This window comes from Lutra lutra, chromosome 2 (assembly GCF_902655055.1).
Source record: "Lutra lutra chromosome 2, mLutLut1.2, whole genome shotgun sequence".
Lineage (NCBI taxonomy): Eukaryota > Metazoa > Chordata > Mammalia > Carnivora > Mustelidae > Lutra > Lutra lutra.
The window spans coordinates 45,091,283-45,112,279 of NC_062279.1; the positions used below are offsets into that span (position 1 = coordinate 45,091,283).

At 46.9% G+C, this 20,997-nt stretch overlaps 1 protein-coding gene across 1 annotated transcript in view; it reads left to right on the forward strand.

Annotated features, from left to right (window-relative positions):
- The window catches only part of SLC39A14 (solute carrier family 39 member 14), a 51,343-nt gene extending 37,932 nt beyond the window's left edge, over positions 1-13,411 (forward strand). Inside the window, exons 4-9 of the mRNA XM_047717322.1 lie at positions 2,300-2,469; positions 4,447-4,569; positions 5,391-5,579; positions 5,699-5,906; positions 7,733-7,917; positions 10,215-13,411. Of these exons, the coding sequence (XP_047573278.1) occupies positions 2,300-2,469; positions 4,447-4,569; positions 5,391-5,579; positions 5,699-5,906; positions 7,733-7,917; positions 10,215-10,361 (1,022 nt within the window). The 3' untranslated portion in view covers positions 10,362-13,411. The remainder of the gene's footprint in view (positions 1-2,299; positions 2,470-4,446; positions 4,570-5,390; positions 5,580-5,698; positions 5,907-7,732; positions 7,918-10,214) is intronic.
- Positions 13,412-20,997: the final 7,586 nt, after the last annotated feature.

The following is a 20,997-nucleotide window of genomic DNA, read 5'->3' on the forward strand; positions in this document are numbered from 1 at the left end:
TGACAGGTTGGTGCTCTCTGTCTGCCCTGAGCATAGCTGAATTCTGACCGGGCCGCCCCGGGCAGCGAGAACACCCCCACCCTCAGTAATGGAGGCCTCGTCTGTTCTTGTTCCTCCACAGTGTGGGGCTTTGGCTTCCTCAGTGTTTCACTGATTAACCTGGCCTCTCTGCTGGGAGTCCTCGTCCTGCCGTGCACGGAGAAAGCATTTTTCAGCCGTGTGCTCACATACTTCATCGCCCTGTCCATTGGAACGCTGCTCTCTAACGCGCTCTTCCAGCTCATCCCAGAGGTGCAGTAGAACAGAACCCGTGCGTCCTCTTTCCCCTGCGGGCCGGCCACTGTGCTACCTCTGCCTCACGGCCGGCCCCGCCCCCACCCTGTGTCCCGAGGCACCTGACCACTGCCACCTGGAAAATTCACTTCTCCCTCATATCAGGGCACACAAATATGACTTCTAACTCTGGATCTCTAGGGCCTTCTCTTGCTCCTGGGGCACCCAGGTTGGCCTGTGACCTTTTCAGGTGATGTCAGATGCAAGGCTCTCCCCCTTTGCTCTCCCTGGCAGAGACCTCTCAGCCTCCCTTAGCTAGTCCCTGCCTCTCTGAAGCCCGGTTCGCAGGGCTCAGAAGGAACGCTGTGGTTGGTGGTCGCTGTCCAAGCCCTGGTACTCCATACCTGCTCTGTTCTAAGCAGAGGCCCTACTGGTATCCAGGTGTGGCCACCACGAGATCACCCACCTGGAAGGAGGTAGAAGGAAAAGAGGCTACCAGCTGATTGATAGAATTTGGCTCAAAAGCAAGGGATCCTTCTTTTTCCAAGTAGGCCATAATTCATACCATAGAGAGCCAAACAGAACAAAAACTTTTTAACAGAAACAAACAAAATGAAAATTCCAAGACAGAGGAAAGAGCACTCAGTTCTCCATACCTTGCATCTTGATTTTTTCCTGGGATAGGACTGACTTCCTGGTGCCCTTACTTGACTATTTTGAAATATTTGTTAATTTTGCTTTTTAATTGTGACCACCGAGGAGCTAAAAAAAAAAAAAAAAAGTACCCAAGTTGATGGCCCGCCCACTTTGTCAGCTCAGGCAGGGCTGTGGCCATGCAGTACGGGTGACTGTGTGGACCTCCTTTGGGAACAGAGGCAGCTGCCTTTCATAAGAAGAAACTGTGTCAGTGACTGCCCAGCTTTTCCCAGTCAAGAGACTTACCCAGAAGAGATACCGATGGGATGCCCAGGCCTTGCCTGTTCCTTCTAAATGAGAGAAGAAATCTGGTTTAAGAGGAACCATCTCAGTGTTATCTCAAAATCCCACCTGAGTCTAACAAGCACCTCTCACAGGAGGCCTCATCTTGGGCTTTTTTTTTTTTTTTAGCTCTAGAAATTGAATTTATTAATTCTTCAAAGATTTGAAATATGCCATATTGCCTGTTGAATGGAAATATAGTAATTTGTACATGCTCCGCCCCTGTGCCTTATAGGGGCGCGTCTCATCCCGGCTCCGTGTCATTCTACCTGGAGTGTGGGACACTGGGAAATGACAGAGGAAACATTTTTTGTGACAAGGTGATCTTGGACTCTGTCCTCTCAGAGCGCATTGAAACAAACTTGGGAGAAAACAACAAAACCTTGAGAAGTTAAGAAACTGAATTTTATGGGCCTCAGTTTCTTCTGTTCTCCATCCCGCTGCCCTGCACATCCAACTTTGTTGTACCTTACACCAACCAGACAGAGTCTGGGTGGTACTGATGTGCCTAGACAGTGTGGCCTGGATGTGAAAAGCAAACGTGGCAGCACAGTGAGCTCCCTTTGTCCCTTAATCTTGTTAAAGGGAGGTCCTGTTAAAGGGAAAGTCCTCGAGTCCAAAGTCTGCCACGGGCTGCCTGGGGATAGGCCTGAGCACACCTCCGCTGTGTGACGAGGCAGTACCCTGCCCTGTAGCCACGCCAGCTGGTAGGTGCGCCTCCAGGTGTCGGTTTGGCCACCAAAGGCAACAGCTGGGGCAGGAGCCATGGGGTTCCAAGGCCACCTTGAATTCCTCCTCATTTCTTCTGAACGGATTAAAGGAAATTTCATCAGACTTGAATCACTAACAAATTTTCTGTTTCTCTCTCCCTCCCTACTTGTCTCTCTGATTTTTCTTTTTTGTTTCCTTGTTAATTTCCACCCAAACCTCCTTCACTGCCTCCCCATCCTTTCCACCCCCCATGTTTCCCCTAATTGGTGGTTGCTGTGAAATGGGGCATTTGCCCTACTCCCTGTCCTGGGTGGGGCTGGCTCTCCCCCAACGGCAGTGTGGGGATATGGTCTCCTCTGTGTGACCGTCATCTCCCTCTGCTCCCTCATGGGGGCCAGCGTGGTGCCCTTCATGAAGAAGACTTTTTACAAGAGGCTGCTGCTCTACTTCATAGCTCTGGCGATTGGAACCCTCTACTCCAACGCCCTCTTCCAGCTCATCCCCGAGGTATGGCAAGCCAGGGCTTTCTCACACAGGAGCATGCCAGTCTCGGGGGACCTGTGGGGCGCAGTGGGAGGACCCTCCACTTAGACGCAAGGCAGAGGAGGGAGGTCCTTTTCCTTTTGGAAAATGAAGCTGAGATTGAGTCACGAGTTAGGAGAGGCTGCATAGCGTAGGTTTGGGAGCTGGGTTAGAATCCCAGCTCCACCATCAACCAGTTCAATGACCTTGGGCGGATCACTGAACCTCTCTTGTGCTTCTGTTTCCTCATGCAAAACAGGGGAGATGATAGGACTGACCTCATGATGGTGTTGTGTAGGCTACATGTTAGTACTTGTAAATCACTGGGGGCCTCGTACGTGCTCTCTGACTGCTGGGTGAAAAGACCTAGTATAGTGGTAGCACTTGATGGCTCCTGATTGGGAGCTTGTGGCCCACACAGAAAAACCAGCAGAATCCATTGGTCTCAATAAAAAGATCTGTTCTCTACAGTAGGCTGTCATGGGGCAAAGGTAATCTAAATAAAAGAGCCTATTTTCACATACATGCATAGCACCTTTGCCCCATTGCCTGGGTTAATGAGAAAATCTCCACAGAACAGGAGTAGCTTAGTGTTTGTCAAGTCTGGCAAGCAGCCTTGGAGAAGCTTCATCTGATTTGGTGTAATCTCTGTGGTAGTCCCCCTAATTACAGGAAGCAGGTGGTGTCTCCTTGTAGGTGGTCCGACAGGCCTGGGCGTACCCAGAGTTGAAGCACAAGATGATGCCACATGCTTCTTCTCAGAGCACCTTAGGTTTTCTGAGTTGTGGTTTTGTGTCTTCTTAGTGGATTCTTAAACCCACTGATGTCTAGAGAACATGTTTTACCCATTTAACAGATACAGAACAAGACCACGTATCCTAGAGGCTGGGTTTCATGAAAGCCATGCTTTTGTACTCTGCCATCCTTTGTGGCTTCTTGTGGAGAACCGTTAGTTGATGGTTTTCACTCCACTCTTCTTAAGATGATTTGTCTCTCCTGGAAAACCGGCCTATATGTGCCATTTCTACCCTAGAGCTGGACCTTTGTGTCTGAGGAAACTATACAGGCAAGTAGAGATAACAGTTTGCCCCTTTAAAACAGAAAGGGAAAACACTTACCTTTTAAGCAGGCCAGAGTTCCTGGTATTAGGATCACTTTCATCTCTGACCTTTTCACAAGAAGGCTGGTTTATTCAAGAGACTTGTTTCCTGTCAGAGGATGGAGGGAGCAGGTCACTCGCCAGTTTCCCAAGGCCTCACCATAAGTTAGGAGCATCATGGAGTGTGGAATTCTCCTGATTCCTGCTCCAGTCCTCCTCCCAGTAGATGATTTTCTCCCCATGATCAGTGAGGTTTTCAGAAATAGCCCAAAACAAATCCCCACCCCCAAATTGACATGTGCAGTAACATAGTCTGCTTTCTTGGCTTTGTGGTCACTGGGAGGTCTGTGGTCAGGAAGATGCCGCAATTCTTACTATTTAACTGGGGAATGGATTTCCCATTTTAGAAGGTGTAATTAGACCATCTCTCTTTGTGTTTATAGGCAAATCAGCCAGGGACATTAGATAACAAAATAAACACAAGCATCTTCCTAAGTATGGAATTTGAGGACAGATTTTGCCCATGCAGCAAAGCACCAGGAAAAATAAAGCCAGAGTCTTTAATAAAGTGGAAAACCATATCCAACGCTATTTTTCCTGAGAGTAAAATTCTAAAGAGGCTCTATCTTTTGCATCAGAAAGTAAGCTAGAGAGAACCTAACGGGCCTGGTGATGTGGCATGAAGGCAAGTCAGGGGTTCACTTTTGCTGGAAAGGGAAGGAAGTGGTAGGTGGCAGAGCTATCCCAGTGAGTACGTCTCTTTCCTTTCCTAGAATCAAGGAAGTGGTTAAGAAACAATCAGGGACCTGTGAAGATTTTTTTTTTTTTTTTAATTAAACTCATTTTGTTTCCTGGGTCCACAGGCTTTTGGCTTCAACCCTCTGGAAGATTATTATGTCTCCAAGTCTGCAGTGGTGTTTGGGGGCTTTTATCTTTTCTTTTTCACAGAGAAGATCTTGAAGATGCTTCTTAAGCAGAAAAATGAGGTGAGGCTTAATTGTTGGGAAAGGCAGTGCTTCTAGGGAAAGCCTCCATCCTAGAAACATTTATGTGTTTTGGTAGTGGGGTTATGTGAGTGCTGATGCTGTGGACAGATTTCAGTAGATCTCCCATCTCACCTCATGAGGAGGTATACCTTTTGTACCTTTAAGAGGTGACAGAGGGGGGCACCTGGGTGGCTCAGTGGGTTAAGCCTCTGTCTTTGGCTCAGGTCATGATCTCAGGGTCCTGGGATCGAGCCCCGCATTGGGCTCTCTGCTTGGCAGGGAGCCTGCTTCCTCCCCTCTCTGCCTGCTGCTCTGCTACTTTTAATCTCTCTCTCTCTCTGTGTTAAATAAATAAATTAAATCTTTAAAAAAAAAAAAAAAAAAAAGAGGTGACAGAGGGCCTTGATACATAGTCATTGGGTCGGAAGTGCTGCCACAAAGAAACTGAATGCTTACTGCAGTACAGCTCCGGAAAGGTATCTTTGGTGCCTGGCATGCGGTTATCCTCCAAGGAGTCAGTGAATGGAATCAGATCAGCCATTGCGAAGGAGGAGCTCCGAGCCTTCGGAGCAGGACCGCCCTGCTGGAACGAGTGTTGGCCCTGAGGTCATTGCTTTGATTTTTGTCCTATACCAAGTCTTGGTTCAGCTTTCTATAACGACTTTCCCTAGGTTTCTGTGTGTATTGCCTGCTTGTGTTTTCTGTGATGCTGGGAATGAGGAGGTCTTCCCAGTGCTGGGAGCACCTGCCCCAAGTGAGTGCTCAGGAAGCTTTGTGGTTTGCGTGAGCGTCATGCTGATCCCTTCCGGTGGTCCCTCCAGCATCCTCATGGACATAGCCATTATGCCTCGGAGACGCTTCCTTCCAAGAAGGACCAGGAGGAGGGGGTGACTGAGAAGCTGCAGAATGGGGATCTGGACCACATGATTCCTCAGCACTGTAGCAGTGAGCTGGATGGGAAGGCCCCTGGCATGGATGAGAAGGTCATCGTGGGCTCACTCTCCGTCCAGGTCAGTGGGCCATTTGCTGTTGGGTGGGAGCCTTTAACTGGTAATGGCCTTGATGCCCGAGGCTTACCTTGAAGGTCTATCCTTTGACTTGGAGGCCATGGGGATGGGCTCTCTTGTAGGACCTGCAGGCTTCCCAGAGTGCCTGTTACTGGCTGAAAGGCGTCCGCTACTCTGATATCGGCACTCTGGCCTGGATGATCACCCTGAGCGACGGCCTCCACAATTTCATTGATGGCCTGGCTATTGGCGCCTCCTTCACCGTGTCTGTTTTCCAAGGCATCAGTACCTCCGTGGCCATCCTCTGTGAGGAATTCCCACATGAGCTAGGTAAGTGTGCTGGCACTGCGCCATTCCTGGTCCACCCGAGCTGCCTTGGTTGTAGGCACAGGACCCTTCCTGTGTCCGACCCCGTCCCCATCCCAGACTTCAGGATTCTTATTGTAATTAACACATTCTGTGTGCTCTGTGAAATCTAACCACTGATTCTTAACAGTCGAATTAATAATTGATACTGATCATTGACAATGATGGAGATTTTTTTTTTTTTTAAGATTTTTTATTTATTTATTTGACAGAGAGAGATCACAAGCAGGCAGAGAGGCAGGCAGAGAGAGAGGAGGAAGCAGGCTCCCTGCTGAGCAGAGAGCCCGATGCGGGGCTCGATCCCAGGACCCTGAGATCATGACCTGAGCCGAAGGCAGCGGCTTAACCCACTGAGCCACCCAGGCGCCCCAACAATGATGGGAGATTTTTAAGATTTTATTTATTTTAGAAAGAGAGAGAGTGCAAGCGTGAAGGGCAGGGCAGAGAGGGAGGAAGAAAGAGAATCTTAAGCAGACTCCCTGTTGAGTTCAGAACCCCACCCGGGGCTGCATCCCAGGACCCCAAGATCATGATCTGAGCCAAAATCAAGAGTTGGACGCTTAACAAACTGAGCCACCCAGGCACGATGAAAATGATATAGATTTTTTATAGGGGTGTTTGTTTCCCTGTAGCCCCATATCCTGAGTCTCCATTTCCTTACCTCTAAAATGGGGTTAATAATACTGCTTCGTAGATTTTTCATGAGGGTTAAAGGAGCAAAAACAGGGGCGCCTGGGTGGCTCAGTGGGTTAAAGCCTCTGCCTTTGGCTCAGGTCATGATCCCAGGGTCCTGGGATCAAGCCCCACATCAGGCTCTCTGCTTAGCAGGGAACCTGCTTGCTCCTCTTTCTCTGCCTGCCTCTCTGCCTACTTGTGATCTTTGTCTGTCAAATAAATAAATAAAATCTTTAAAAGGGGGGGGGGCGCCTGGGTGGCTCAGTGGGTTAAGCCTCTGCCTTCGGCTCAGGTCATGATCCCAGGGTCCTGGGATCGAGCCCCACATCGGCTTCTCTGCTCCGCGGGAAGCCTGCTTCCTCCTCTCTCTCTCTGCCTGCCTCTCTGCCTACTTGTGATCTCTGTCTGTCAAATAAATAAATAAAATCTTTTAAAAAAAAAAATAAATAAATTTAAAAAGAGCAAAAACATTGAAAAGGACTTGCTTTGTGCCATACACTATTCTAACTGTTCACTATAGATTATCAATCTCTCTTTTTTTTTTTTAAGGTTATGTCTCAGTCCTGTTAATCTTTCAAAGGTTGAGATATCTGTCAAAGGTCAGGTGGGTGGAAGAAGTAGATGAGCCAGGAATTAGAAGGTCCCTGGATTTATCAGAGCAAGAGTGTGAAAGGCCCAGACTTCGGAGGCTCAGAGACTCAAGGTCAATTACTGGCTTTACCAGTTCACTGGCTTGTGACTTTGGGCAAATTATTTAACTTTTCTCAGTCTCACTTCTGTTTCCTTGAAAATACCATTCAGTGTAGTTGTGAGGAAAGAAGCTCCTATTTCATCATCCATCAAAAGAGCAGCGAGGCTATTGCTGGTGGCTTATCTCTGTTGAAAATCTTGTGCGTCATTTTCAGCCTCTAGGCTAGAAATACCCGGTTAGTTTTGTAACTGGAGACAGCTCCCAGACGTGAAGAGGAAGGGTGCCTTAGACTGGTCTTGTGACCTCAGGTCTGAGGCCATCCTGCTTGTTCACCCAGACGTTATGCATAGTGGAAGCAATGTGTTGTGTTCTCCGTCCATGAACGCGCCTAACTCTTGCACCCTTCTCTCTTGTCCCGCCTTAGGAGACTTTGTCATCCTGCTCAATGCCGGGATGAGTATCCAGCAGGCTCTCTTCTTCAACTTCCTTTCTGCCTGCTGCTGTTACGTGGGTCTGGCCTTTGGCATCCTGGCTGGCAGCCACTTCTCTGCCAACTGGATCTTTGCACTGGCTGGAGGGATGTTCTTGTATATTGCTCTGGCTGATATGGTAAGTCTTCCATAGTTCATGCCATGTAGGCAAAATGGGACTGGGTCATTCACGGGACGGGTGGCAGCTGAGAGGACATGAGTTAGGTTTTTGTTTTGTTTTGTTTTTTATTTTCTTAAGATTTTCTTTATGTATTTGATGGAGATAGACACAGCGAGAGAAGGAACGCAAGCAAGAGAGAGTGGGAGAGGGAGAAATAGTCTTACCGCTGAGCAGGGAGCCTGATGCGGGGCTCGATCCCAGGACCCTGGGATCATGGCCTGAGCGGAAGGCAGACACTTAATGACTGAGCCACCCAGGCACCCAAGTTAGTTTTTTGTTTGTTTGTTTGTTTGTTTTAAGATTTTATTTATTTATTTGACAGAGAGAGATCACAAGCAGGCAGAGAGGCAGGTAGAGAGAGAGGAGGAAGCAGGCTCCCTGCTGAGCAGAGAGCCCGATGCGGGGCTCGATCCCAGGACCCTGATATCATGACCTGAGCCGAAGGCAGCGGCTTAACCCACTGAGCCACCCAGGCGCCCCCTTTTTTTTTTTTTAAGATTTTATTAGTTTGTTTTTAATAACAGCTTTATTGAGGAATCACTCACATACCACATGCTTCACCTATTTAAGGTGTACAGTTCAGTGCTTTTTTTTTTTTTTTTTTCTTTTTAAAAGATTCCCCCACCCCACCCCCACTTGAGACAGAGCAAGAGAGAGAGCATGAGTAGGGGAGACAGACAGAGGGAGAGGGAGAAGCAGACTCCCCGCTGACCTGGGATCCATACCTGGGGCTCAGTCTCGATCCCAGGACCCAGAGATCACGACCTGAAAAAAAGGCCAACACTCAACCATCTGAGCCACCCAGGCGTGTGTGTATCTCTCCCCACCCCAGGCCCCTCCTTCAGTGCTTTTTAAGAGGACATTGGATTTTGGGGTGCCTGGGTGGCTCAGTGGGTTAAGCCTCTGCAGGGAGCCTACCCCGCCCCCGCCTGCCTCTCTGCCTACTTGTAATCTCTGTCAAATAAATAGATTTAAAAAAAAAAACAACTAATAATAATGTGATAACACTCCTTCATTTAAAAAAAAGGACATTGGATTTTAAAGGACAAAAAACCTACCAGCATGTGTTATTAAAGAAAAGGATTAACCTCTACTCCAGTCCTCCCTTAAATACTTAAGTATTACAGAGTAGATGCGTATAGATAAAGGAAGGAAAAGAAGGAGGGAATGGAAGTGAACATTGAGTATACAACTTTATGTTCGGATTTCCTTTTTTACTTACTACATCCTAGACCTTTTTCATTTTGCATGCCTTTAGCAGCATCCTTTTCAGTGGCAGTATTATTTGGCAAAGAGGCTATACCTTATCCAGAGCTAGAACTGCTGGCTCAGAAAGGATGCATTGTGGTTTGAGGCTTATAACGAGTATCGCCGTTCTCAGCAGCGTCTGACATCATGCGTGCTGTCATACCTGCTAACATTTGGCGTAACCCTTCTAAGGAGCTTTTAGTTGGCTCATGAAATACCTGATTGGTACCATCTTTTGTAGAACGAGGGCGATTTCTTGTTTGTTGGCCTGACCAGTTCTCTGTCACGTTTGCACGAATGATTTCCCATGTCCTTTGAAAATCAGACTTGTGATGAGTGGTGTAGGTGCTGATCACCGTGACCCCATCCTTATTCCCTGGAAACGTTTTAAGTTCTCTCCTCTTAGGGGGAGCCCTCCCATGGTGAGGATACTCTCCTGCTTGCGTTGCTCGAATTCGGAGCTCTGCTCTTGGTCACCCGTCTTGCCGGCCTGCGGCGGAGGGCCTGGAGTCCCAGCAATGTCATGGCTCCAGGCTCTGGCTCCTGACACAGTTGCTCCGTTTCCCAAAGAAGGGGCAGCGGCGTTTTGGTAACAACATCTTGTGAAGTGTTTTTCAAGTGCACAGCAAACAGCCAGCATCTGCACCTATGCAGGGCTCCATGCACAGATAAATACTTGGTTTTACCTCAGTAGTTGAAAAGAAGCCGAAGCTGCCTTGGACCATGGCTGCTGATTTGACTGTGTCTTTGTGACTGAGTCCTATCTGAGGTACATATAGCTTAACTATGTATTCTTGCTCTAGAACAGTTATTACGTATGATCCATATCATTACACTGTAATCCTATACTATGGGGTAATTACTGTGTTCATGTTCTAATATAAATAGGCTTAGGGATCGGTATTATAGTGATGAGCCAGGGTGACCGTGTCTCTCACTGAGTTGTCCTGGACTGCCCAGTTTGAGAAAGGGGCTGCAGCTCTCTTGATTTTTCTTCTCTTCCTCAGTTCCCTGAGATGAACGAGGTGTGCCAGGAGGATGAAAGGAACGGCAGCGTCTTGGTCCCCTTTGTCATCCAGAACCTGGGCCTCTTGACTGGCTTCACCATCATGCTGCTCCTCACTATGTATTCAGGGCAGATCCAGATCGGGTAGAGTCCTGCCAGGAGCCAGCGGGATTGGAAGTTGGCCCTCGGCCGCCCGGTCCCTGGCCGGAGGACTCGACACCCACGACGCACCTCTGAAGAGGCAGTTGTATTAAAAACTGTAACACGGACTGTACTCCTGCATTCAGATGTCAGCTGTTTCTACACATGCTCTGTCCTAGGAACAAGCCGCCCTGGCAACCAGGCTCTAGGTAGTGCCTCTCCCTCCCCTCCCCCTTCCTCCTCAGAGTGACCCTGGAACGGCATGCAGCTTCCTTAGCAGGCAAGCCTCACTTCTCTCTCTGGCTACCCTGGCCTCTTTCCCTTCAAACCAGCACCACAAGGTTTTTGCGTCCTTGCCTGCGACACAAAAACACTGCCAGTGCTCATGACTTGGTTAGCAGTATCAGGAGGTGAGTCTGTGGTGTCAGGGCCCATGAATCTAAATGTGTGTCCTGGGCCTCAGGATGGTCCATTTTGAAATAAATTCATCTATTTTTCCAGAGAAAAGGTACAGGAAACAAGAATCCCTCCTATTTTTTTCAAAGTCTGTCCAGTTGCCTGTTTTCTCAGAACTGAAAGTTGGAATAGAGGTGTAAGGCAAGAGGAGGCGAGGCTCATCCTGGCAAGGGGGGGTGGTGGATAAAAGGGACACAGAAGCTGTGCCCTGTCACCAGGCTGTGTCCTGTCATGCTCAGTTCCCAGTTAACCCTGGGAAACGGGATGGTGATGACGGGGCTGCTGCTGGCATGTGCGGCTGTGCGGGGGAGCCACTGCTCCCTGCTGGTGGCCTCCTGTGCAGGGTCAGTTGCCCAGACTGCCTCCCCTGTCTTTCACATTAACACCAATAGAGTGGAGGCGGAGAATGGAGGCCTGCGGGAAGTCAGTTGGTTTTGCTGTGATTTCCACCTCCCCTTCCTCCCCTCTCCCGTCTTCTGAGAGACTTTTTATCTGCCTCCCTAGAAGCACATTTATAATCTTGTATCAGAGGGGAGACTGCACAAATTTCCCTCCCCGATCAACACTTCTGCTGCAAAGTGGCAAGTTTCCATGCAGAATTGGGGGCAGGCAGCTCATGCTCTTCTTAGACAAAGGTCAGAAATGGTCAGATCAGAAATGGACTCGGGGCAGGCACGGTTTAGGAGTTGTTAATTGCATAAATGAAAGTACAAGTGGCGGAAGTCTGAGACGGAAGGTGGGACACTGCAGATGCTCGCTGAACAGGGGCTTCCTGAGGAGACCCTTTGAGTGGGTTTTAGGTTCCCCTCCCTCACCCCTAGCGAGAAAGGGTGACTCCTGTACCAGATTGAACATTCATCGCACTGACCCTCTGCAGAAGACGGATTGATAGCCTTGTCTGTGAGATTGTAGGCCAGCCCCAGGCACTGTGGAGCCCTCTCCTCAGAACTCTGGCTTCAAGGGGAGCTCATCTCCAGGTTCACTAGGTGAATTGATTTATTATTATCATATTGATAATGTGAGATTCTTTAGCCACTTTGGGGAGCCCGTCTCTCCAGAAGCCTTTCTTAGTGGTGCCCACAGTTGCAGCCCAGGGGCTGTGTTCACTAACTGATTTGCATGCATGACTGACGAGTGCTGGTCATGGCCAACACCTGTGAGTTTTTCTGTTCTTACACAGGAAGACTTTCCACTGTACGGTAATTAAAAGCCACGTCTATTTTTTTTTTTTTCCCCTTCTTGGGAAATGACCCCCCAAACCAAGAATAGTCTTGAAAAGAGTATGAGCGGGAAAACTGCTGGTGATGCTTTGTAAGTTTTTCTCCTTCTCTTGCCTGTTGACCTGGGTAGATTTGAGAATGGGTTGAAGAAGAGGGAAAACTTCGAGTCCTCAAGATTCTAGAGTAAATATCAGGACTGACTCCTGATAGGATTATGGTCCAATTTTACCAAAGAACCAATTCCTTGAATGTTGGAATCTAACTTTTTATATTATCATTATTTTTATTATTGTTGTTACGGTTTTAAAACGGTCCTTTGTCTTTTCTGTTTTATTTTTCTCAGTGTCTGACATTGCTTTCAGGAGCTAGTAGCAAATAACACTCAAACTTTAAGACTTTACCGAGAGTTTTCTTTCCCTAATTCACATGGATTTATGAAATTTATAATTTTAGCATTCGCTGTAGACCTGCCATTCCTTACAAATACTGTTCTTCTTGGAGTAGAATACTAAGTTAGAGTTAGTGGGTCCTAGTTTTAGGAGAAGAGCTTGAAAATGTAATCGTTATCAAATTTAAAAAGTATGAAGTACTAGGGTGCTTTCCCTTTTCATGCACATCTGTATTAACTTAAGAACTTACCTTTCATAGACAGCTGCCTCAAAGGGAAATTCTCTTTAAACCATAACGGGTCCAGAGGCCAGTCCTTGTTGGAACTTGGTTGGGGTGAAGGCACACGAGTAGTAAACTGAGTATCTGTTGTCAGTGGCGGCAGATTGACCTCAGGCGTTGAACATGTGGCGATTCTCTTTTGATTTTTAAGTATTGGATTTGCTTTTTAAGCATTTGTACATATTAGACGTCTGAGGAGTAGCAGGTTTTGAGAACTTGTTCACCCCGGCATTAGTGTCTTCCACGTCTTTTTCCAGGTGACCAGCTGCTAATGTTAGCAAGGAAAGCTTACGTCATGGGCAGGGGCAGTGACCCAGGAGCAGGCAGGTCACCTTCTGTCCTTGCCCCCAGACGTGGTTAGTATCTTTTGTGTCTGGTGTTAGCGTCAGGCCTCATTTGTCCTTTACCCTGGGTTTAAAAGAGAAGGTCTCTGTTGGGGTATCCTAAGACCTGTCTTTAGTAAATCCTCTTCCAAAGAGATGGTAATATTCTGGAAGTCTGCTTAAAAACAAGAAGCTGTCTGATATTTGCAAAAGAGAGAGGTTAGGTTTTTTTGTTATTCATCTTTCCTTTTACAGTTCTGCAGTTCCATCACAGTATTTTTTTTAATAACTCAGGTGTTATGAGGATAAATTAGAAAAGAAAATAACTTATGTGGACTGTAAATGTTTTATTTGTAAGATTCTATAAATAAAGCTATATTCTGTATTGCGGAATCCCAAGTGTGATGTTTTATAGGAACGCGGGTGTAATGGATCCTGGGGAACACAAGGTGGTGATAGTGTCACACTGATGTCCAAAGCTTTGTTTTCGTGCCCTGCTCACATTTGGAGAGGAGATTTATAGACAGAGCATTGGATATCATAACCTGCTCACTCAAAAATGATTTAGGGGTACCTGGCTGGCTCAGTTGGTGGAGCATGTGACTCTTGATCATGAAATCCCTGAAAGGTCTGTGACAGCAATCCTTTTCCACTGGCAACTGTTTGAGTGGGGTTTTTCTGTAGTTGCTGTTGGTTTTGCTTTCTTTTCTTAATTTTTTTAAGATTTTATTATTTTAAGTAATCTCAATGCCCAGTGTGGGGCTCAAACTCATGACCCAGATCAAGAGTCACATGTTCTCCCAATTGAGCTGGCCAGACACCTCTGGTCCTCCTTCATTGAGAAACAAGCTTGAGAGTTGAATTTGTGGCCCATGTAAAACAGGGCTAAGCAAAGCAAACAAGTCCTTGAGGAGGTTAAGTCCTAGAACGTAGCCCATTCTTTATAATGCTCTTAACCAGGTAGGCCATTTTGGACATTTTTGGTGGAAGGTGGATGCCCTTCTACCACCTTGCTTTGAAAAGCACACCAGCATTCAGTGATGCTGAGATTTGATTTGTAGGAAAACAAAATGTTCATTTCTTTTTTTTCTTTGAAGATTTTATTTCTCTTTATTTATAAAAGATTATTTATTTATTTATTTGACAGAGAGATCACAAGTAAGCAGAGAGGCAGGCGTTGGGGTGGGGGACAGGCTCCCCGCCGAGCAGAAAGCCCAATGCGGGGCTCGATCCCAGGACCCTGAGATCATGACCTGAGCCAAAGGCAGCGGCTTAACCCACTGAGCCACCCAGGCGCCCCTGAAGATTTTATTTTTAAATAATCTCTACACCCACCGTGGGGTCAAACCCACAACCCCAAGATCAAGGGTCACATGCTCCACTGACTGAGTCAGCAAGGGGTCCCATCCCAGTGCTCATCTACTTTAGTATTTTTTAAAAGATTTTATTTATTGGGGCTCCTGGGTGGCTCAGTCAGTTGGGCATGTGCCTTTGGGTCAGGTCATGATTCCAGGGTCCTGGTATCAAGCCCGGAGTCAGGCTCCTTGGTTCACTGAGGAGTCTGCTTCTCTCTCTGCCCCTCCCCTCCACTCATGCGTGTGCTCTCTGGAATAAAATCTTCTAAAAAAAAAAAAATATATATTTGGGACGCCTGGGTGGCTCAGTTGGTTGAGCAGCTGCCTTCGGCTCAGGTCATGATCCCAGCATCCTGGGATCGAGTCCTACATCGGGCTCCTTGCTCGGCAGGGAGCCTGCTTCTCCCTCTGCCTCTGCTGCCACTCAGCCTGCCTGTGCTCGCTCGCTCTCGCTCTCTCTCTCTCTGGCAAATAAATAAATAAAACCCTTAAAAAAAAAAGATTTTACTTTCTCCGCCTTTGACTAAGATCAAATGTAAAAAAAGATATTTATTTGAGAGAGAGTATGAACAGGGGGAGGGGCAGAGGGAGAGAGACAAGCAGACTCCCCACTGAGCATGGAGTTCAACCCCAGGACCCTGAGATCATGACCTGAGCTGAAATCAAGAGCCAGACACTTAACCAACTGAGCCACCCAGACATCCCAGTGCTCATCTATTTTAGTGATTTTTGTATTCTTCATGATTTAGTATGAAACACCTAGACTTCTGATGAATTATAGGTTCGAATCCCAGTAGAAGTGAATCCACTTCATCTTTCTGGAATAAAATGAATTAACATTCCATTTACAGTAGAAAATTCTGGTTGGAAAAGATCCATCTGTCTCTACCAGCTTTTGGTTAAGTACGTTTAGAGCTGATGGCCAAGAGAAAATTTTTATTGGCAACAACCCCTTTCTTGCTGGATTCCTATTCATGGTGGTTTTGAGGGGGGTGGGGGGGTAGTCTCCACTTCCAACATGGAGAGCTTGAGGTCACATCCCCAAAGTCAACAGTCATATGCTCTACTGACGGAGCCAGCCAGGCGCCCCTCATGGTTTATTTTAAATGAAAGAAGGGAGTTAATAGAAACCACTATCCCTGTCCAACAGTGATCTTTGACCCTGGCAGTAGGTTTGGATTTCGAGATGGTAGCATCAGTTAGAGTTAAGGAGTAACTCTAAAGTGTTCTGACGCTGGCAGTCACAAGCCAAGAAGCAGTTCTTCCACTGGGGTCTGGATTTTTTTCCCTGTGGTTTGCTTCTAGTTTTTTGGAACACAAAGAATAAACTTGGGCAATAATCCAAATGGCTTTTTACAGATATTACACATGTAGAAGGCCCATCACGCAATTCCTAGTAGAGACCCCTGACAAGACCGCTTTTGATGAAATCATGGTAAATGTGAAATGTGCTCTTAAAATTCTGTTGTCCTGCATTTGGCTTTGTGTGTGTGTCCACATTTAACATGAGAAATGGGGTATTGCCGTCTTTGTCGATGTGTGTGGTAGGAAGACAACCAGAGGGACTTAGGCCTGAGAATAAGAGTTCCAGCCCTGGGCTGGGGGGAGGGGTGCAGACCCAGGGGACACAGGAGGAGTGGGATTAGACGAAGATCTGCATGTGTTCCTCGACTGCAGTCCAAGCCCACTCAGTCACCAAAGCAAGAACCGGATACAAAAATTGCAACCCCAGTGTTGGGATGGGGGAGAATGAAGGCAGCAGGCATGCCCACAGCCCACACTCTGTGCCGCCACGTCTGACCCCACCTCCTCTGACCCCACCTCCTAGCCAGACTCTCTTGACTGATCACCCTTACATCTGTCCTTCCATGAGCCAGGCAGGGCTCAAATCCGTGGTTATCAGCAAAAGCCACCACCAAGTGGCCAGTGCCAGTCCTTCTGGGCCCCGTACTCATTCTGCGGACTGTTGATTCGGGACAGGAAGGAGCCAGAGCTGTCAGACACACGGACGCAGCAGGTGCCTCAGTCAGCCCCAATCCCTCAAGTCCACAGCTACTTCCTTAGGAATAAACTTGAGAAGGAACTCTCCCCTGGCACGGGACACCTTCTCGGAGTGATGTTGGAAATCCTTCACCGCAATCGCATTCTTGTTCAAGCCACAAAGTGGGGCCATACAAAGTGCCATTGGGCTGGAAGGTGAGAACACAGCTTGTCAGCCACAATGATGTGGCTGCTCTGGGGGCCCACGCAGTGGACAGCTCCAATCTTAAACTTGCCCTCAGGGCAAAAGATGCTGACCCCCGTGGTCATCACAGTCTGCCGTGATAACTTCTCCGTTGGTGTCCACTGCCCACAGCTGTCAGGCAGGCCCTAGGGCTGCCCAGGTGAGCACTCACACCCCAGAGCCAAACTTGACCTGGCCCTTGCTGGAGAAAATCAAGTTGCAGCAGTCAGCTACCGCTCTGCTGCTGCGGCTAGCTGCAAGCTGCTGGATTTGCCTTTCTCCCTTCCATGACTGCCAACGTGGGAGGTGGGCTGGTCCTCCTGCCTGAGGCCTGCGCTGAATGAGGAGCTGGGCCCAGGGTCTGCTTTCTGGTGTCCATGGCCACCCAAGGAGGTGGGGACTGGACATGGAGGGTGGAAGGTCCCAGCGGCAAGAACGTGTGTGTGCTGCTTGGCTAACGTTTTTAAATGCAGCAAAATCAGGGCACCTGGGTGGCTCAGTCGATTAAGCCTCTGCCTTCAGCTCAGGACATGATCCCAGGGTCCTGGGATCGAGCCCTGCATCGGGCTCCCTGCTCAGCGGGGAGCTTGCTTCTCCCTCTGCCAGCTGCTCCCCTTACCTGTGCTCTCTTTCTCTGTCAAATAAGTAAAATCTTAAAAATGAAGTAAACAAATGCAGCAAATCTAAGAATGACAGCCAAGCCAGTTAAGTGGAAAGTCCTTCCAAACATGTGAACTCTGTGGGTTTTAAGGGATAAGAAAACAGCTGATTCAATAGAGACCTTTTGTTGTTGTTGTTGTTGCTTAAAATAAAGGTTTAGGTCTTTAATTATAGATGCTAGTGAGGAGGGGAAAAAAACCCTCTTTGATCCAGTGTATCCTCCCAGAATAGGAAATTCTTTCAAGTGGCATGTTTCCTATAACTTCTTGAGGTTAATAAAACAAGCTCTTTTGAAGCCAGTGTCTGGTTGTATCCTATAGACAGGGCCCCTGAGAAGAAATCTCTTAGGCTACCAAATTTGTATGGTTTAAACATTTTGTAGTAATTCTCCAAAGAATGTAGCTCCTCCTGCACCCACAGCTTCTCTCAAAAATTGTGTGAGCAGAAAAGAGATTAAATTTAGATTTTTCTTTTCTGGAAAAACAGATTTTTTAAAAAGTAGACTCCATGCCTGACATGACTTATGACCCTGAGATCAAGAGTCACTCTACAGACTGAGCCAGCCAGGTGTCCCTGGAAAAACGGATTAAAAAACAAAACAAAACAAAACTAGATTCAATTGATTTTTCAATATGGATGGTTCAGTTGTGTATCTAAATAAAGGGTAGATAAAATCTAAACATTAGAGATCTCAACATTGTTTTCATTTGGTTTTAAGGTTTTTTTTATTCTTGCAATCTGGTTTTCCTAATTATGCTCTACTTAGTCTACCAAAGCTGTTTTGCATTCCTTGGTTGATACATTAACATTTTGCTTGAAAACTGCCTTGATCTAGCTGGTAATAATTTTTCATGGGAAATTTTAATGTAGCCTTACATGCTCATGTAAGTAAGAAAGTCCTAGGAAAGTATTAAGGGGGTGCCTGGGTGGCTCAGTGGATTAAAGCCTCTGCCTTCGGCTCAGGTCATGATCCCAGAGTCCTGGGATTGAGCCCCTCATTGGGCTCTCTGCTCATCAGGGAGCCTGCTTCCTCCCCTCTCTCTCTCTGCCTGCCTCTCTGCCTACTTGTGATATCTGTCTGTCAAATAAATAAATAAAATCTTAAAAAAAAAAAGAAAATAAAAGTATTAAGTTCGGCGCCTTTTGAAGCACATGAAGATGAACTAGAATGAATACAAAACTACTTTCCCACAGTTCTGGTTTCTCTGTCTTCACCCAAAAGAGCATGAGATCTGTAGCCCAAAAGAATGGATCTGTGTCACTTCCACTATCGCCTGGGATGTGAACTGCACCTCAATGTCTTTTTCTATGAGGTGGAAATTGTCATTTCTATCCTATCTCCATAAGTGTAATGAGAACAAAATGTAGGAGACCGTGCTTTACAAATTGAAACCCCACGCCAGGGGTAATCAACATTCCGTTGTTTGGACTCCTTTCAAAATCTGAAAAACACATGCTTTCCCAACAGCTCTCATACACACATCCCAAAGTGCCTGCAAGTGTGCTCAAACCTTAATTTAATTTAGAGGAGCAGGATGAGGAGGGGATGATTTGAAACCCTTGCACTACAGGTTAATAACTTCTGCTGCAGATGAGAGTAAGATAGTCACTCATTCAACAAATTATTGAGCTCCAGCTTTGGGCTAGGCACGGCAGTGACAACGGCAGTGAACAGGACAGACAAAGATGCTCCCCTTAAGGAGTGAGGGTAGACACAAAGAAACGTGTTACAGATAAAGTAGGGTATTGAGGTGGCAGGGGGGTGGGGGGTGCCATAGCTTTAGCTGGTTCAGTGATCAGAGGAGCTGGCAGTTGAGCTTGCCATAAGCAATGAGGAGGCAGCTTGGTGAGAATGTTCCAGGAGAAAGAGATGGCAAATGCAAGAGCTCTGGGACAGCAGTGAGCTTGGTCTGTGTGAGGCTAGTTTTACTAAATCTAGTATATACAGTATAAACAAGGCCACCGTGTCTGAACTGTAGCGGGCAGAGGGAAAGAGGTTTGAGCTGACGTCACAGTAGACAGGAGTCAGGCCACTTTGGGGAAAGGATCCTTGAGGATTGTAAGAAGAGGAACGATAAATCAGATGAATGTTTTAAGTTTGTAAAGATCTGTTGTGTGGGAGAATGGACTCTAGGAGGCGAAAGTTGACAGGCTATGCCTCATGAGGGACGGTGCCTCCCTCTCCAAACAGCCCCTGACCACTCTAAATTTTTGGCCCAAGCAACTTGATGAATGCCAATGCTCTTTACCTTGGCATCTCACCTGTGAATGCTGGGGCTCAGGTGTGACAGAAGTATTAAATTCTATTCTCCTAAATGATTGTATTATGTAGCCGGTAATGACTGCCACCATTGTCTCCTGCTTTGGAATGATGCAAACAAAAGTAAGAGGGAGGGGCGCCTGGGTGGCTCAGTGGGTTAAGCCTCTGCCTTCAGCTCAGGTCATGATCCCAGGGTCCTAGGATCAAGCCCCGCATAGGGCTCTCTGCTCAGCAGGGAGCCTGCTTCCCCTCTGTCTCTGCCTGCCTCTCTGCCTACTTGTGATCACTGTCTGTCAAATAAATAAATAAAAACTTAAAAAAAAAAAAATATATATATATATATATATATATAAAAGTAATAGGGAATGATGGCAGCTTTGGGGCTCGTCGTCATATCAGAGTTCTCATACTATTGGGGTCTCCCAGGAAGATCAAGGGATAACACACTGCTAAGAGGTTTGCACACCGCCCCAAAAATGGCCAGAATACGAACCTGTAAATACAAATTTACAAGTCAGGACTTTCATGAGGATTTTTTACTTACAAGTGCCTAAAGAGATTCCTAATTTGATATCAGGCTATTATAATTGGTAGGATGTTGCTTTAGGCTGTGTTTTTGTCTGGATTCATTAATTTTTTTTTAGACCTCAACACTGTGGAGGGTCCATACCCAGGTAATTTTATCAAAATTAAAGTGTACTCATAGGGGGCGCCTGGGTGGCTCAGTGGTTAAAGCCTCTGCCTTCGGCTCAGGTCATGATCTCAGGGTCCTGGGATCGAGTCCCGCATTGGGCTCTCTGCTCAGCAGGGAGCCTGTCTCTCTCTGCCTGCCTCTCTGCCTACTTGTGATCTGTCAAATAAATTTAAAAAAAAATCTTAAAAAAAAAAAAGAAAAAAATTCTTAAAAACAAAAAGTGTACTCACAGGAGGATATGAATTAAATATAATACCATATATGATGTCCATACAATATGTATTACTATTGGGGAGCCTGGCTGGCTTAGTCTGCAGAGTATGGGCCTCTTGATCTATCAGGTTGAGCTAGGTCCAGGGTCTGCCTTGGGTCAGAGATTACTTAAAAAATTACATAGTGTTTTTCGCATAAATTTAGAAGTTATATACTTTAAGATACCTTTTTTTTTTAAATTTTATTTATTGATTTGACAGAGATCACAAGTAGGCAGAGAGGCGGGCAAAGAGAGAGAAGGAAGCAGGCTCCCCGCTGAGCAAAGAGCCCAACCTGGGGCTTGATCCTAGGACCCTGAGATAATGACCTGAGCTGAAGGCAGAGGCTTTAACCCACTAAGCCACCCAGGCGCCCAGGCGCCCCTTAAGATACCTTTTTTTTAAAGACTTCTTAAAGATTTTATTTGTTTATTTGAGAGAGAGAGGGCATGAGCAGAGGGGAGGAGAAGCAGGCTCCCTGGCTGAGCAAAGAGCCTGAGGCAAAGCTTGATCCTAGGACAGACGCTCAAC